The sequence below is a fragment of the Podarcis bocagei genome (assembly GCF_964188305.1).
Source record: "Podarcis bocagei genome assembly, chromosome: 4".
In the NCBI taxonomy this organism is placed as follows: Eukaryota; Metazoa; Chordata; class Lepidosauria; order Squamata; family Lacertidae; genus Podarcis; species Podarcis bocagei.
The window spans coordinates 61,831,392-61,846,389 of record NC_138128.1 but is presented as its reverse complement, the minus strand read 5'-3'; the positions used below and the strand labels follow the sequence as shown (position 1 = coordinate 61,846,389).

Here is a 14,998-nt window from a genome sequence, read left to right as displayed (position 1 = left end):
AAGGTGAAGGCTGCTTGACAGTGGAACAGACTGCCTTGGAAAATGGCTGACTCTCCTTCATTAGAGATTTGTAAGCAGAGATGGATGGCTACCTAACCAGGATACTGAAGAAGTGGGCTTCCTGCACTGGCAGGGAGTCAAACTAGACAACCTTTGAAGACCCTTTCCAACTCCAGGACACTGCTTTCCAAGGCATAATGATGAAATGTATACGTTCCCATTGTCCGTGTACTAGGATTTCATTAAAAGATTGTTCTCAAGTAAGTGGCTCAACACATATATGCAGAAGAGTAAAAAAGGATTGGATACAATGGATAAATAAAAATCCTACTACTAGCTTACAGGTAGTCAGATTTAAACAGAAATGATATCGTAAGTTGAAAAAAATAAATGCAGCTTGTCCTTGCTCATTTACTTCGGACTCAGCTGTCATTCCGAATTGCCTTTAGCCACTTCAGCTAAGCATTTCTCCTCCTGTTTAGCTTAGAGATGGAGATGTGTCTGAGTAAAGTATACATACAGGTGCTACCAGAAAGTGTCAAGATATCAAATCAAGGCAAATAATTCAGAATAGATGCTTGCAGTAAACAAATAAGCAAACAGCCGTCAAGAAGAGGACACCTGAACTCTTGCATGTGATTATAACAGCTTCTTAAATGCAGTACATAACTTAGAAAAATAGTACAAACTCATGCTGCCACTGCTTAGTTCACTGGAGGGGGAAAATGGCTGCTCTCTTTTCCTCATTAACCTGTTGGGTTGTAGGATCCACTTTTTCAGGGTGTGATCCCTTATTGCTGGGAAAATACACAAAAGTATTGGAACCACATGAGTGGGGCAAATTTTACAGGTCTTTCATAACTGAGGTCCATATGATCAGGTGATGGAATTGCACAATGGGGGAAAGAGATATTGAAGGTGTGCAATGGTAGAGCAGTTGCAGGTGCCTTTACCTATGAGGAAGTAACTTGATTAAGTTTCTCAGACACAAATACTTGGTCCTGTTCAGGGCTGACATTCACTCTGGGAGAAACACTTCTACTGAAAAGCAGGCCAGTGGTTAAGAAGCATGTACCTTTGACACACTGCCCAGTTCTGCAGGTATAGCTTACCAGCAGTATGTGTGAAAATTCTCTACCCTTTAATTTCACACTAAATGTTTGCTGGTGGGAGGGACACAAAGGATAAAGAGAGAATGCAATGAAAAATAGCCATTAGCAGAACCCTGTGTATGTGGACAATAGGCCTTGTGGACAACACAACACTGGGGACTTAAATTAAGGCACAGCAAAGAAACATTTTCTCTAAATTAGAGGTTTATGCACCTTTTGCACTGTGACCTGACTGAACAACATAGCAAAGAAAAACGTAGGCTTCCAAAGGGTCTCATTCTGAGGTGACTGCTGTATGCTAGAGTAACAGTATTGCCTGAGGGCTGCTATTAGTCACAGGCAGAGAGAAGCCTTTTTTGGTACCCAATTTTCTTTTCATTTCTTTAACAAACCAGCTGGTTTGAAAATGTACTACTCTCATTTTACTGAGGAAGACAGCCTCAGGATATTTTCCAATGGCTAAGCCTGCAAATTCATTGATGGAAACACTGATTCCAAGATCAGTCCACTCATGGTTAAATTCAGTTTATAAGCTCATCCCTCAAAACTGATTTACAATTTCTCCTCAGATAATAAGTTATCTCTTCCTGTTTATACTTGGATTCTTTCTTCTCTAACTTCAGTCAAGGTCTTAATACTTGCAAAGTCCTCCCCATCTCCCATTCCTGTCTCTCTTTGATATTCAGAGTTTGGGACTGCAATAGGAAGAGCATATGCTCAGTAAGGAGATGTATTATTCCAGATAATTCTGGGTATTAGGCTAAACAAAATGTATTTTATGCAGAAATATGTGTTTAGAAAAAAACCACATGCGGTACAACTATTTATCAGTGTTAGTCGTCAAAAATATTAGCTAGCATTTCAGTTTTACACTTTTTTCCAGCTATAAAACATGCACACCTGCTCTCAGTCTGAACTCTATTAACTGAGAAAAAGGAAGGAAAAGCACCCACTTAGAATTCAACATGTTGAGAAAAACATTTCTGGACTCAAAAAATGGGCTTGTGGTGCAAAAGGTCACTACATTACAGTCTGTACTTTGTGTAAAGTAAACCTGTTCCATATTTGGCACAAGAGACTTACCTGCATAATAGTTCGCACCTGCTTAATGAAAATATTTGCCATATCTGATAAGAACGGTTGAGGGTTAAAAGTCCTAAATATTTTGTGTTAAATTTTATAAGGATCCGCTGAGTTGCAGGCATTAATTCATTTCCTTCCAATCTCTATTGGACCTCTGCTCTCCAACAATGGCTATGCTAGTTGATATCGATCAAGAGTGTTAACGCCTTCATGCATGAATTAGTGTTAAGCATGTTGATTATATGAGGCTGGTTACACCACACTTTCCCCACAGAATTGGCAATATACCTAGGAAGATTGTGTGTGCTGATTCCATGAGAAAGACCCATGCAACTGGCCACCCACTGCCCATGTGGTTAGCCTACTGAGCCATAATTTCTCAGAATTTACAGTGGTATCTCGGGTTACATATGCTTCAGGTTACATACACTTCAGATTACAGACTCCGCTAAGCCAGAAATATTACCTCGGGTTAAGAACTTTGCTTCAGGATGAGAACAGAAATCGTGTTCCAGTGGTGTGGCGGCAGCGGGAAGCCCCATTAGCTAAAGTGGTGCTTCAAGTTAAGAACAGTTTCAGGTTAAGAACGGACCTCTGGAACGAATTAAGTACTTAACCCGAGGTACCACTGTAATTTTCAAAGAATTCCTCCCCCCCAAAAAAAATATTCTCCACCATTTTTCTGTAGGGGCTGCCATTCCCCACCAATGACATCAGGTCTGTGCGGACATTGTGGAGGATGCAAAATGGTGGCCTGGTTTCCACACAGTTGCAATGATTGCAAACCAAACCACCACCACAACAAGCTGAGGTCCTGCCACTGCTAATGGTGAATCCCACCCTGGAGAAACTGGGAAGAGTTTATCCTCCCACTGGAAAAGTTTGTGAAATAAGTCTTCCAAATCTCTCTGGCCACAAGTATGATGAAATAATTAAAGAGGCCATTTGCACTTGGCTCCAATCTAAAATTTTCGGAACCGCATAGAATCTACTTACAGACAAGAAACTTTCATACAGCTAGGCATGCCGCATATGACAATACAAAATATACAGACCGTTCTCCAGCAGCGGGTGGTGAAAAGGGGGCACCGGAAGCTTCTCTATCATCCAGGGTTCACAGAAATAGGCCTGAAACCAAGACACACACTGTTTCAGCGGCTCCGCTGTTTCCTCTGAGGCTTCACATACTTCACAAGACACAGATGCATCTGCAGGGCTAGAAGAATGATAACATTAGTTTAATAATTAGTTTCACAGTCTAACTGCAATTTTTTTTTTTTTTTTTTTTTACAATGCGGCAAACAAAAGAGTAAGATACCATCTCACACAGAATGAATTTCCCCAGCCCAAATACAAGAGCAGCAGAACACACACACACACCCCTACATCTGAAGAACTGAGCATCAAATTAGAAAAGGGGACCACAATAAAGTAGCTCCGTTTCCATTTAAGAAGGAAAGGTCCAGGCAATGTTTACTTATGTTTTGTATTCTTCAAGTCCAACAGAACAGAAATATCTTCTTTTTACTTTCTACATCTCCAATAAAAGTGATTTCAAACCCAAGGGAAAAAAATTTCCTGTTCTTAACTATGCAGACATGAGCAAAACACTTCTGAATAGCAACAGTAAAAGTGTCAAGTGTTACTATTGTTGAGCAATGCTTATAAACTAGAAAGCAAAATAAACCCTCTGTGTACTTTAGTGAAACATACATATAGGTGGTGAGAGGGACAAAACTAGAAGCTAATTTTTGCATTTGCACTTCCACTATGACTGCAATTAATCAAATATGCCACAGAGACTTCTATACAAGAAATGCAAGCCCAGCTAAGTGTGGTTAAAAAAGTGAAATACCTGGGGGTATACTTGTCCACCAAAAATTTAAACCTTTTTAAAGATAACTATGAAAAATGTTGGTTGGAAATTAAAAAAGACTTGGATATTTGGTCAAGATTGAAACTTACCTTGTCAGGCCGAATCGCAGCTATAAAGATGTGTGTTTTGCCTAAAATGCTATTTTTATTTCAGACCCTTCAGGTCGTGGACAGAATGGAATGTTTTGGAAAATGGCAGAAGGATATTTCTAAGTTTGTCTGGCAGGGCAAAAAGCCCCGAATAAAATTTAAAATACTAACCGACTCAAAAGAAAGAGGGGGGTTTGCCCTGCCGGACCTAAGGTTGTACTATGAAGCTGCAGCCTTCTGCTGGTTGAAGGATTGGTTTCTGTTGGAAAACACTGATGTCCTAGATCTGGAAGGGTTTGATAATGTGTATGGTTGGCATGCATACTTGTGGTATGACAAGGCGAAGGTTCATAAATTGTTTAAAAATCATATTGTCAGAAAATCAATTTTTGCCGTCTGGATGAAGTACAAGGATTTATTAGAAAGCAAGACCCCGAGGTGGCTATCACCTGTGGAAGCCAAGATCTCTAAAAAAAAGCCCAATATGGAGGCCTACTGGCCAAAGTATTGGGAACTGATTGAAAGAGTTGGAGATAACTGGAAGCTCCAAAGCCAGGACAAATTAAAAGGTAAGGTGCGAGATTGGTTACATTATGCTCAAATTCAAGAGGTATTTAAAATGGACAGAAAAGTGGGTTTCCAGTTGGAGAAATCGAAACTGGAGACGGAGCTGCTAGAACCAAAGACTAAGGTACTTTCGAGGATGTATGACTTGCTGCTTAAATGGAACACACAGGATGAGACAGTTAAATCTGCTATGATAAAATGGGCACAGGATGTGGGACACAACATTATGTCTGAAGACTGGGAAAGGTTATGGAACACCGGTATGAAATTCACGGCATGTAGTGCCTTGAAAGAGAACATTATGAAAATGGTATACCGGTGGTACATGACTCCAGTCAAGTTGGCTAAAATATATCATCTTTCTGATAATAAGTGTTGGAAATGCAAGGAGGCAGAAGGGACATTCTTTCACCTCTGGTGGACCTGCCCGAAAGTAAAGGCCTTCTGGGAAATCATACATAATGAGCTGAAAAAGGTATTTAGATATACCTTCTCTAAGAAACCAGAGGCCTTTCTCTTGGGCATGGTGGACCGGAAGGTGCCAAAGAAGGACAGAACCTTGTTTATGTATGCAACCACAGCAGCTAGGATTCTCATCGCTAAGTTCTGGAAAACACCAGATTTACCCACACTGGAGGACTGGCAGACGCAGTTGATGGACTACATGGAGTTGGCAGAAATGACTGGCAGAATCCGAGATCTGAGCGAAGAAACTATGGAGGAGGACTGGAAAAAATTTAAGGACTATTTGCAAAAACATTATAAGTTGTTGGAATGTTAAGATAGCGCACGATTAAGAAATGTTATATTTCCGCAATTTATTTTAAGAAATGATAAAGTAAGTATTGATAGAAAAAACGAGAAATATTTGAAACAAATTATTATGTTTATTAAGAATGTCAAAACTAAATTACAATTTTTTGAAATTGGTAACATAATACATTTAAAGGTATAATAAGATGGGAAATAAGATAACAAATTGCTGAACTGGCTAGAACAATGAATGCAATGCTGAGAGGATGCGAGGAGGTCCAAAAGTGAATTGCTGAAAGATGTTAAGGAAAGTTTCATAACATTTTTTCTTGTTTTTATTTTTCCTTATATATATATATAAAAAATGTTTCTTGTATGTTGCCATGTAAACAAATTTGTAAATCTATGAAAAGAAACGCAATAAAAAATCTTTATAAAAAAAAAAAAAAAAAAAAGAAATGCAAGCCCAATGCTTGTGATCCCTTCCAACTCTACAATTTGATGATTCTATGATTGCCAACTTGCAAATAGGTCTCATTTACTGGGAGCCATCTATTGTTTTGTATTGTTACGTTCCTTATTTAGGATATGCAGTGCTTTTGGGGGGGGGTGTACTCAAGGGTATTCAGTACCGGCACCTTTTTTGTTTGTTTGGTTAAAAAGTGTGGAACTTACTGTAACAACTACATGGTGAATACCAGCAACTATTTTTCTAGAAAAAAGCACTGAGGATATGAAACCTTAAGAATTCATTGCTCCACTTCCCAGGAGAATCTAGGTGGTATTCAACTGAGGTTTACTCAGAATCTACTGGAATTAATGGACCTAACTTAATCATGTTCATTTTCAGAGAGTAGTTCAGGCTTCCTCAACCTTGACCCTCCAGATGTGTTGAGACTACAATTCCCATCATCCCTGACCACTGGTCCTGCTAGCTAGGGATCATGGGAGTTGTAGGCCAAAAACATCTGGAGGGCCGAGGTTGAGGAAGCCTGGTTTAGTCTGAGTAAAACTTAGCTGACAGCTGTCCTTTAATCTCACGCCACAAAGAAAGAACCCTAACAAACCTTTATTAACATCCAGGCTGTTTTTTTGGGAATTTATTGGCCTGTATAATTCTTATAGCAGAAACATTTTGTCTTAAATTCCTATTTTAAATTTATCTTAACCCCTGATATGACCACACAAACTTCTGTTGTAGCATCCCATTGCAATGGTTTCTTCGGCTTGATTGCTTATTCATGTTTGAATTACTCACACAGTGAATCAAAAGCATTTATGCTATATTCAGATATTCTAGATTAAAATTAATTTTCCCCTCCTATTTTAGAAAAGGTCCCATACGATTGATAGTCCTTCTCCCACTCCTTGTTTTATTAAAATACCGGTAACTAAAATAACTATGGAAACACAGGTTTCATAACAACAATATGGATGAATGTGGAGGCTTCAAATATCGAAGTCCATAAATTTATATCATTATCAAGCAACAGCACAAGGTTACTAAAAAATTCTTGGGACTTTCCCAGGTGGGCAGAACATCCAAATATCGACTCATTGTCTCATTTGGAAATAGGAAAACTTGCTGCTTGCCTCTTTACTATTGAGCACACAGGACCTTAGCTGAATAGGGAAAGGTAATCTTCACATGTCAATCACCTCAACTGCTACTACAGCAGAATATGCAAAGAGACAACTTTCAGCAGGTACATTTTTAGAACAATTTCTATCAGCATGGGCAAGGAAGAAACTCCATCTTGGTTCCCAGAAAACTGTAACAGCATCCTTGCCTGTAAGTAAAGCAGTAAATACTAGCTCAGTTGTTAGCCAGCCAGTTCCCTATTTTTTTGGAAGATCCTACCAGTTTGCACCCACAGAAGTAAATATGTACATACATTCAAGTTTATTTGTGTTATGTCACAACTGTTTCCTCTGCTTCTTATTACTCCCTTTCACTGGTAAGCAGTTTGCAGCTGAGTACTGACAACAGACAAACTGTCTCTGCAGTGCCAATCCTCTTTTCCTCTGCTAAGGTTACACTGAAATTAGTATTTGTGCATGTGTAGGTTGTTGCTTTCACTGTTTTTTTTTTAACAGGCAGGTGTTTTCTAAACTTTTCTAAAATGGTGACTTGTTTTTGCAGCAATGCACCAACATCACTACTCCTCTATAAATGAGTATAATTTAGCATTTCTCTATGTTAGCCTCTTTCTGAATCAAACTCCTCAATTAAAAACTTTGGCATGTAAACACACAGAATCTTCACACACGGTTGCATGTACGAGACCTGCTGCTGGTGAACTAATCCAACGATAACATCCACAACTACAACAGGGCATCTCACGTTCCCGTACAACCAACCAGGTGGCTTATCTCCCGGAAAGCAGAATCTATGAACAACCAGAGAGGTCCAGTAAAGAAGAATGGAGTGGTAGGGAAAACTGGTTTTGGAGTTTTTTAAACAGAGGTTGTATAGCTATCTGTCAGGGATGCTTTACTTATGATTCCTGCATTGCATGCGGTTGGACTAGATATCCCCCGGGGTCTCTTCCAACTCTATGGTACTGACAGCATCTTGAATGGCAAGGGTAGCCTTCAGCTTCAGGCACACACAGAGAGTGAGGCAGACTACAGTCACCAATTCAGGGTCTGGAAAATGGAGGGAAACAAGGCGTGCAGGGACACGGGCTGCTATAGCAAATGTGACTCCTGATCTTGTAAAATTATCCCCTTATAGTTTGCATATTTCATATTTTTGTTTAGTTATCAGATGCCTAGCCTGTGGAACACATTTTATACATTAAATGTAAGTTTAAATAAATAGAAACACGTTACATTTCTCGCATGAGTTTTAATAATACTTATTTATCATCAGTGTTTTCATACTGCCCTTCAATCACATTCCCAGGGTGGTTTACGAAAAGAGTAATACAATTAAAATGTAAATACAAAACTAAGTATTTTTAACACTTTAAAACGTGACATTAAAATATCCTTCACAACATCTTTTAAATGTTCCTTATAATATATGATGGAGTAAAATACACATAAAACACATATTATTAACATTCCATGTGGAAATAAATAAAAAGTTGTTACATCAACACCTTAATGTCATTTAAATAGTCTTCCTTTGATAGATGAAGGCAAAACTACCCCCAAAATTGCAGATGAATTGTCTAGTCCCTAATGATTCCAAAACAATTACAGGATGCAGAGCAATCTAGTTAAATTTTATTCAAAAGCTTACTACACTTGTGTTTTCTCTTATTTTTCTATCAATGAAACCCAGGAGGCTTAAGCACAATTCATTATGTATGAGACCCAACTTACAGTGCTTGACTGTTGATTAATAGGAAAGTTTGCAGTATGTACATTTGCAACATTAGATGCATACAATATGCTAACTTATTCTTCCACTGAAGCTAATTATTTACAAAAATGACTACTTGAGACTACAATTTATTAAATGCATGCATCCAGTCTCAATTTGGCCCCAAAAGACAGTCTGGAATGAAGATCTTTTACTTGATGTGACAACTTCTGGAAAGAGTGTTATTAATATTGTAAATGTGGCAAATAAAGAGTTCAGATAGCCTTGTGTCTATTTTGTGTTTGTTTTTCACAGCTAAATCAATGAATAAAAACAGCTTTTCAAGAAGTTTAATACCCATATGAGAGACAAATTCTTTCTGCCCAAGTTTAAATTAACCATATAAATAATATGTCCATATATTAGTAATAATGATTTTTAAAAATAGCTTGACAACTGAAATACATGGGAGCGGGTATACTCAATCTTTCAATTATACTTATTCATTTTTACTGACTCTTCTTAATTTGTTAGTACAACATTTGTTTTGAAGATATGCTTAAGAATCTCTAAAAAGCCCTTCACTGAAAACCTGCTTATAGTTTGGCAGCTTAATACTCAATTAATTTCAGGTGAATTTTAGGTGGCTAGCAATTCACAAGACTGGACCCTGGTAAAGGATTTGCTTATGCACTTCAGAATAAAACATACATGCATGCAAACTTATTGGTGTTTAAGATTGATCAAGCAACATTTGGAAAGTTGTACTTGTCCATCAAATTCTCACCAACACCCAATATTCCTGATGTGACACATGGTTCATGATTTCAAATAATACCTTTTTAAGCCTTTTGAAAAACCTGGACCCACTAGCATTATAAGGGTTCTCTGTTACAACATGGAATGAGACTGGAAAGACATAATATATTACTTTTAAAAATATATATAGGAGTGGTTCTCAATCATCTCACCTAAGATGACTTCAGTGGTTAGGATGAAACACGTGACATAAACACAGATGCAAACACTACCACAAAATGCACACAGCATTCCTATTTGTGTAGCTTTCCTGTTGCCACTTGTGGTATCCAGAATGTGGCTCTCTCCATATCCTGTGTGGTTGATACATGCCACTACACATAGTGGTACCTCGGGTTAAGAACTTACAGTGGTGCCTCGCAAGACGAAAAGAATTCGTTCCGCGAGTCTTTTTGTCTTGCAATGTTTTTCGTCTTGCGAAGCACGGTCCGTCGCAACTGCGCCTCTTCAAGCGGCTTTAAAAAAAAAGCGCAAGACGTTTTCGTCTTGCAAAGCAAGCCCATAGGGAAATTCGTCTAGCGAAGCAACGCAAAAATGGAAAACCCTTTCGTCTAGCGTGTTTTTCGCCTTGCGAGGCATTCGTCTTGCGGGGCACCACTGTAATTCATTCTGGAGGTCTGTTCTTAACCTGAAACTGTTCTTAACCTGAGGTACCACTTTAGCTAATGGGGCCTCCTGTTGCCAGCCGCCGTGCGATTTCTGTTCTCATCCTGAAGCAAAGTTCTTAACCCGAGGTACTATTTCTGGGTGACTGGAGTCTGTAACCTGAAGTGTCTGTAACCCGAGGTACCACTGCACTCTTTAAAGGTGAGAGTAGAAAATGTTTCCTATCCTGAAATGCCAAGGAGTAAGGGTGGAATAAATATTAAAGCCATGAAGACTCAACTGATAGCATGGAAGGTCACTAAATGCTTTGTGCCATTAGGAATTTGACTGGATCCCGTATATAAAAAATAAGATGCCACCTGGGGCAAATCTGTATTGCATCTCCTCCTTGATGCAAAAAAAGGATCTATTTTTCAATGAGAAACTTGAACTCTCCAGGTACACCGACATGGAGTTGAGGTTCTCGTGTATTACGGTAGATGGTCCGATGAGCTGGACGAGGAAATATCTAGGAGGTTACTCTCAGATAAATTCCTCATTAAGAGACAATCTCTTAAACTCCTCATGCCCCGAAATTAGACTAAACCTGTTTCAGGATTTGATTTTACTTCTTCAACCGTGTTTGACCCCAAAAAAGGCAATTTGGCGGTCATTATACCCCAACAAATCTAAACCCTGGTTCGATCAGGAATGCCTTGCTATGAAGCTTTCTTTGATGGGAAAATACAGGAACTATAGGTCTGCCAATCAGTATTGGGAAGTCACAAAAGGACTAAATTTTAGTCCTTTTGTGGCTTCCTAATACAGATTTGCCTCGTAACAAGGAACCCCAATATCTTAAAATCAAAGCCATCCTTTTTGTGAATAGTATAACTCAGACTTGCATGTACAGTACACTATATATTTTATACACACACACACAACTCGACATAAAACAAATGCACAGTCTTGTTAGTTTTAGTCCTTAGAAAAGTTCTAGAATAATGTGTCCTTACAGAATGGTATAATGCTTCCATAATGGTGCCAAGGTCAGGTTTATCAGAGGCAATTAACTATGTGAGTAATTGCTTCAGGGAAACTTTAATATGCACACCTGACTTCAGTCATTTATTTTCTTAGATTCTCCATCTCAGGCCATACCCTTCAGGTGCAGGTTTCCCCCCTCAGTACCGAACAATCACCATGTGGTGCAGCATTACCTCCTTTGCTTAGGCTGTCACCAAAATCCAGGGCCTATTTATAGGGAAAGCTATAGTCCACACAGCATTAATTGGCATTCATTCTCCGCATGGTGAAACTGCATCATATTTAACTATGAAAATAATACAATCTGGCATTTCCTAATATTTTGATGCACTTCTCTGTGCTAGCGTTAGTGTGGTGGAATCACAGCAACTCCCATAGGAAATACTGTGAAATGGGCTGAATGTTACTAGTGATTTCTAAAACTGAACTCATCCCTTGCCCCTTATCTCACAAATATCATCTAGTGTTGGCTGTAGATAGGGACAAGATTCCAAAATGGATGCACCATTGCTTCTATCCATTATGACAATACTTAGGACTAAGGACTTATCTACATGTATGGTCAATGGTTCTTCTCTCTTTTTAAACCGCCTACAACGTGTACAACTCATTACAAGTCCTATAACCAAAATGAAGCTGCTCTGGAAGCACGAAAAACAACAGCTTACAACTGGATTATGAGATAGAATGTCAAATATTCCAATAAAATGTCAAATATTAAAATACAGCTGTCTCAAATGGCTTATTTTCTCAACAAAGCATGGGCCCCTATTTGACATTCTGAATTAAGACTATCAGAAAGTTAATTCTTCATATACAATATGAATATCAAAAGAATCTACACAAAGTCAATCCTACATTTCCATTTATCCTATATAGTATATTAACTTCTCTTGAAAAGAAATCACCCTGCAGACATCATAGAATTACATAGTTCAAGGCACCATGCTCCACTTTATAATATATTGTATGTATACTCATCTCACCACTGTTTCTTTCAGAGTCTGGGTATGAGATGTACTTGGACGGGAGATTTTTCTATGTTCAGGATGATTTGATGAACCATGAATGGCCTGAGTTGAAATCGGGTTGAAAGGAATTTTGATTATGTTAATAAATCAGTTTTCCTATACAAGGCAAGGTCTAAGAAATGTTCTAAACAAAATAGCTTGGCAGTTGTATACTTACACTGTGTTGCATAACAGAGAAAGCAAAAAGAGGAACAGCACTCTATGTATACATAAAAGTGTTTGAGATTTTGTGTGCAATCCCATCATCTGGCTGGTGATTTTCTTCTTCTTAGGGAGATGCTTAGTATCATCAGACCATTGTTCCATCTAGATCAGTAATGTCTATGCTCACTGGTAGCAGCTCTTTAGGGATTGAGAAGAGGACATTTCTTACCTGGAGATGCTGGGGAATGAAAGTGGGTCTTTCTGAACAAGAAGCACCTGCTCAACCACTGAAGGGTAGCCCTTGCCCTATTGATACATGTCAATGATCACCAAGTTTGTAATTTACTGTTACTACAAGCTCCCTGCTGTAAAAGTGGGATATAAAAGTAACATACACGTATTTTTAAATTTCTATAATGTACAGTATATATGATTTATACATAAATTCTAAACTTAATGTGATTCTCCTCTTCCATGAAGAGATAAGAGAGACTTAGACACAATCCTAGGGCAGGCTCCTGTTCAGCTAATGGTCGGGGCTAGACCCAAAGGGATGCAGGTGGCGCTGTTGTCTAAACCACTGAGCCTAGGGCTTGCCTATCGGAAGGTCGGCAGTTCGAATCCTCACGACGGGGTGAGCTCCCATTGCTTGGTCCCAGCTCCTGCCAACCTAGCAGTTCGATAGCATGTCAAAGTGCAAGTAGATAAATAGGTACCGCTTCACCTGGAAGGTAAACGGCATTTCCGGGCACCAGTTTAGTCATGCTGGCCACATGATGTGGAAAAACTGTCTGCGAACAAACATTGCCTCCCTCGGCCAGTAAAGCGAGATGAGTGCCGCAACCCCAGAGTCGTTCGCGACTGGACTTAACTGTCAGGGGTCCTTTACATTTTTCGACCCATAAGCATGACAGAACTGTGTTACATGACATCAGATGAGTACTTGGGACTAGACCAATGCTTTTGAATGCTTAGGAGTGGTTCATTCATGCACGAACATCACATCCCAGTCCTTCCTGGAGAAGAGTGACTAGTGGGGTGCCACAGGATTCTGTCTTGGGCCCGGTCTTATTCAACATCTTTATCAACAACTTGGATGATGGACTCAAGGGCATCCTGATCAAATTTGCAGATGACACCAAACTGAGAGGGGTGGCTAACACCCCAGAGGACAGGATCACACTTCAAAACGACCTTGACAGATTAGAGAACTGGGCCAAAACAAACAAGATGAACTTTAACAGGGAGAAATGTAAAGTATTGCACTTGGGCAAAAAAAATGAGAGGCACAAATACAAGATGGGTGACACCTGGCTTGAGAGCAGTACATGTGACGCGGCAGCTAAAAAAGCCAATGCAATTCTGGGCTGCATCAATAGGAGTATAGCATCTAGATCAAGGGAAGTAATAGTGCCACTGTATTCTGCTCTGGTCAGACCTCACCTGCAGTACTGTGTCCAGTTCTGGGCACCACAGTTCAAGAAGGACACTGACAAACTGGAACGTGTCCAGAAGAGGGCAACCAAAATGGTCAAAGGCCTGGAAACGATGCCTTATGAGGAACGGTTAAGGGAGCTGGGCATGTTTAGCCTGGAGAAGAGGAGGTTAAGGGGTGATATGATAGCCATGTTCAAATATATAAAAGGATGTCATATAGAGGAGGGAGAAAGGTTGTTTTCTGCTGCTCTAGAGAAGCGGACACGGAGCAATGGATCCAAACTACAAGAAAGAAGATTCCACCTAAACATTAGGAAGAACTTTCTGACAGTAAGAGCTGTTCGACAGTGGAATTTGCTGCCAAGGAGTGTGGTGGAGTCTCCTACTTTGGAGGTCTTTAAGCAGAGGCTTGACAACCATATGTCAGGAGTGCTCTGATGGTGTTTCCTGCTTGGCAGGGGGTTGGACTCGATGGCCCTTGTGGTCTATTCCAACTCTATGATTCTATGATTCTTATACATCACTTTGAACTCTCAGTTCTATCTTTGGCAATTTATCTAAGATAGCTCATTTACAAATGCTTCAAATCAATGTACAGTGAGCACTCAAGGGTAAACTGGACCTATTTCAAGGCACTGCAGTAACGGTCCAGAACAACTGTTGTTGTGTTGTTGTTTTTAAGAAACCAGAGCAAAAGAAAACACACAATTCTGAAAAAAGTGCAATTTTATGGTCCAAATCCTACAAAACTGATCAATTTATGTCCAGTATCAGAACATCTCAAAAGATGCAAGTACAGCACCATTAAAATGTTTTCCCCCCACAATATAATAACAACTTTTAAAAAATGCACTATGATAACAGACTGCCTTCCACTAGGCTTAGGTGAATCTGTGATGCAGTTCCATTAGCTTGCATATAACATTAATAAATAACATTGCCACTTAAATGCCTTTCTTGTAAATTGGTTTGTTCTGTTCTGTATAAATAATATAAATGTCTCTGTTACCAGTATGTCAGATTCCCACCCCCTTCCCTTTACCTATGCATAGCATGCAACATGAGCCAATGTAGCAGTTTAATCTAAGAAGCCGTTTATAGAACACCTACAATAATATATACTAAGTGGCTTGCATTTCAGT

General features: G+C 39.3%; 1 protein-coding gene across 8 annotated transcripts in view; it reads right to left on the bottom strand.

Annotated features, from left to right (window-relative positions):
- Window positions 1–14,998, bottom strand: part of MGMT (O-6-methylguanine-DNA methyltransferase) — a 180,185-nt gene that overhangs the window by 41,351 nt on the left and 123,836 nt on the right. For all 8 annotated transcript variants that reach the window (XM_081193096.1, XM_081193095.1, XM_081193099.1 and 5 more), the window contains one exon: window positions 3,251–3,411. In XM_081193096.1, coding sequence (XP_081049222.1) covers window positions 3,251–3,411 — 161 coding nt within the window. The remainder of the gene's footprint in view (window positions 1–3,250; window positions 3,412–14,998) is intronic.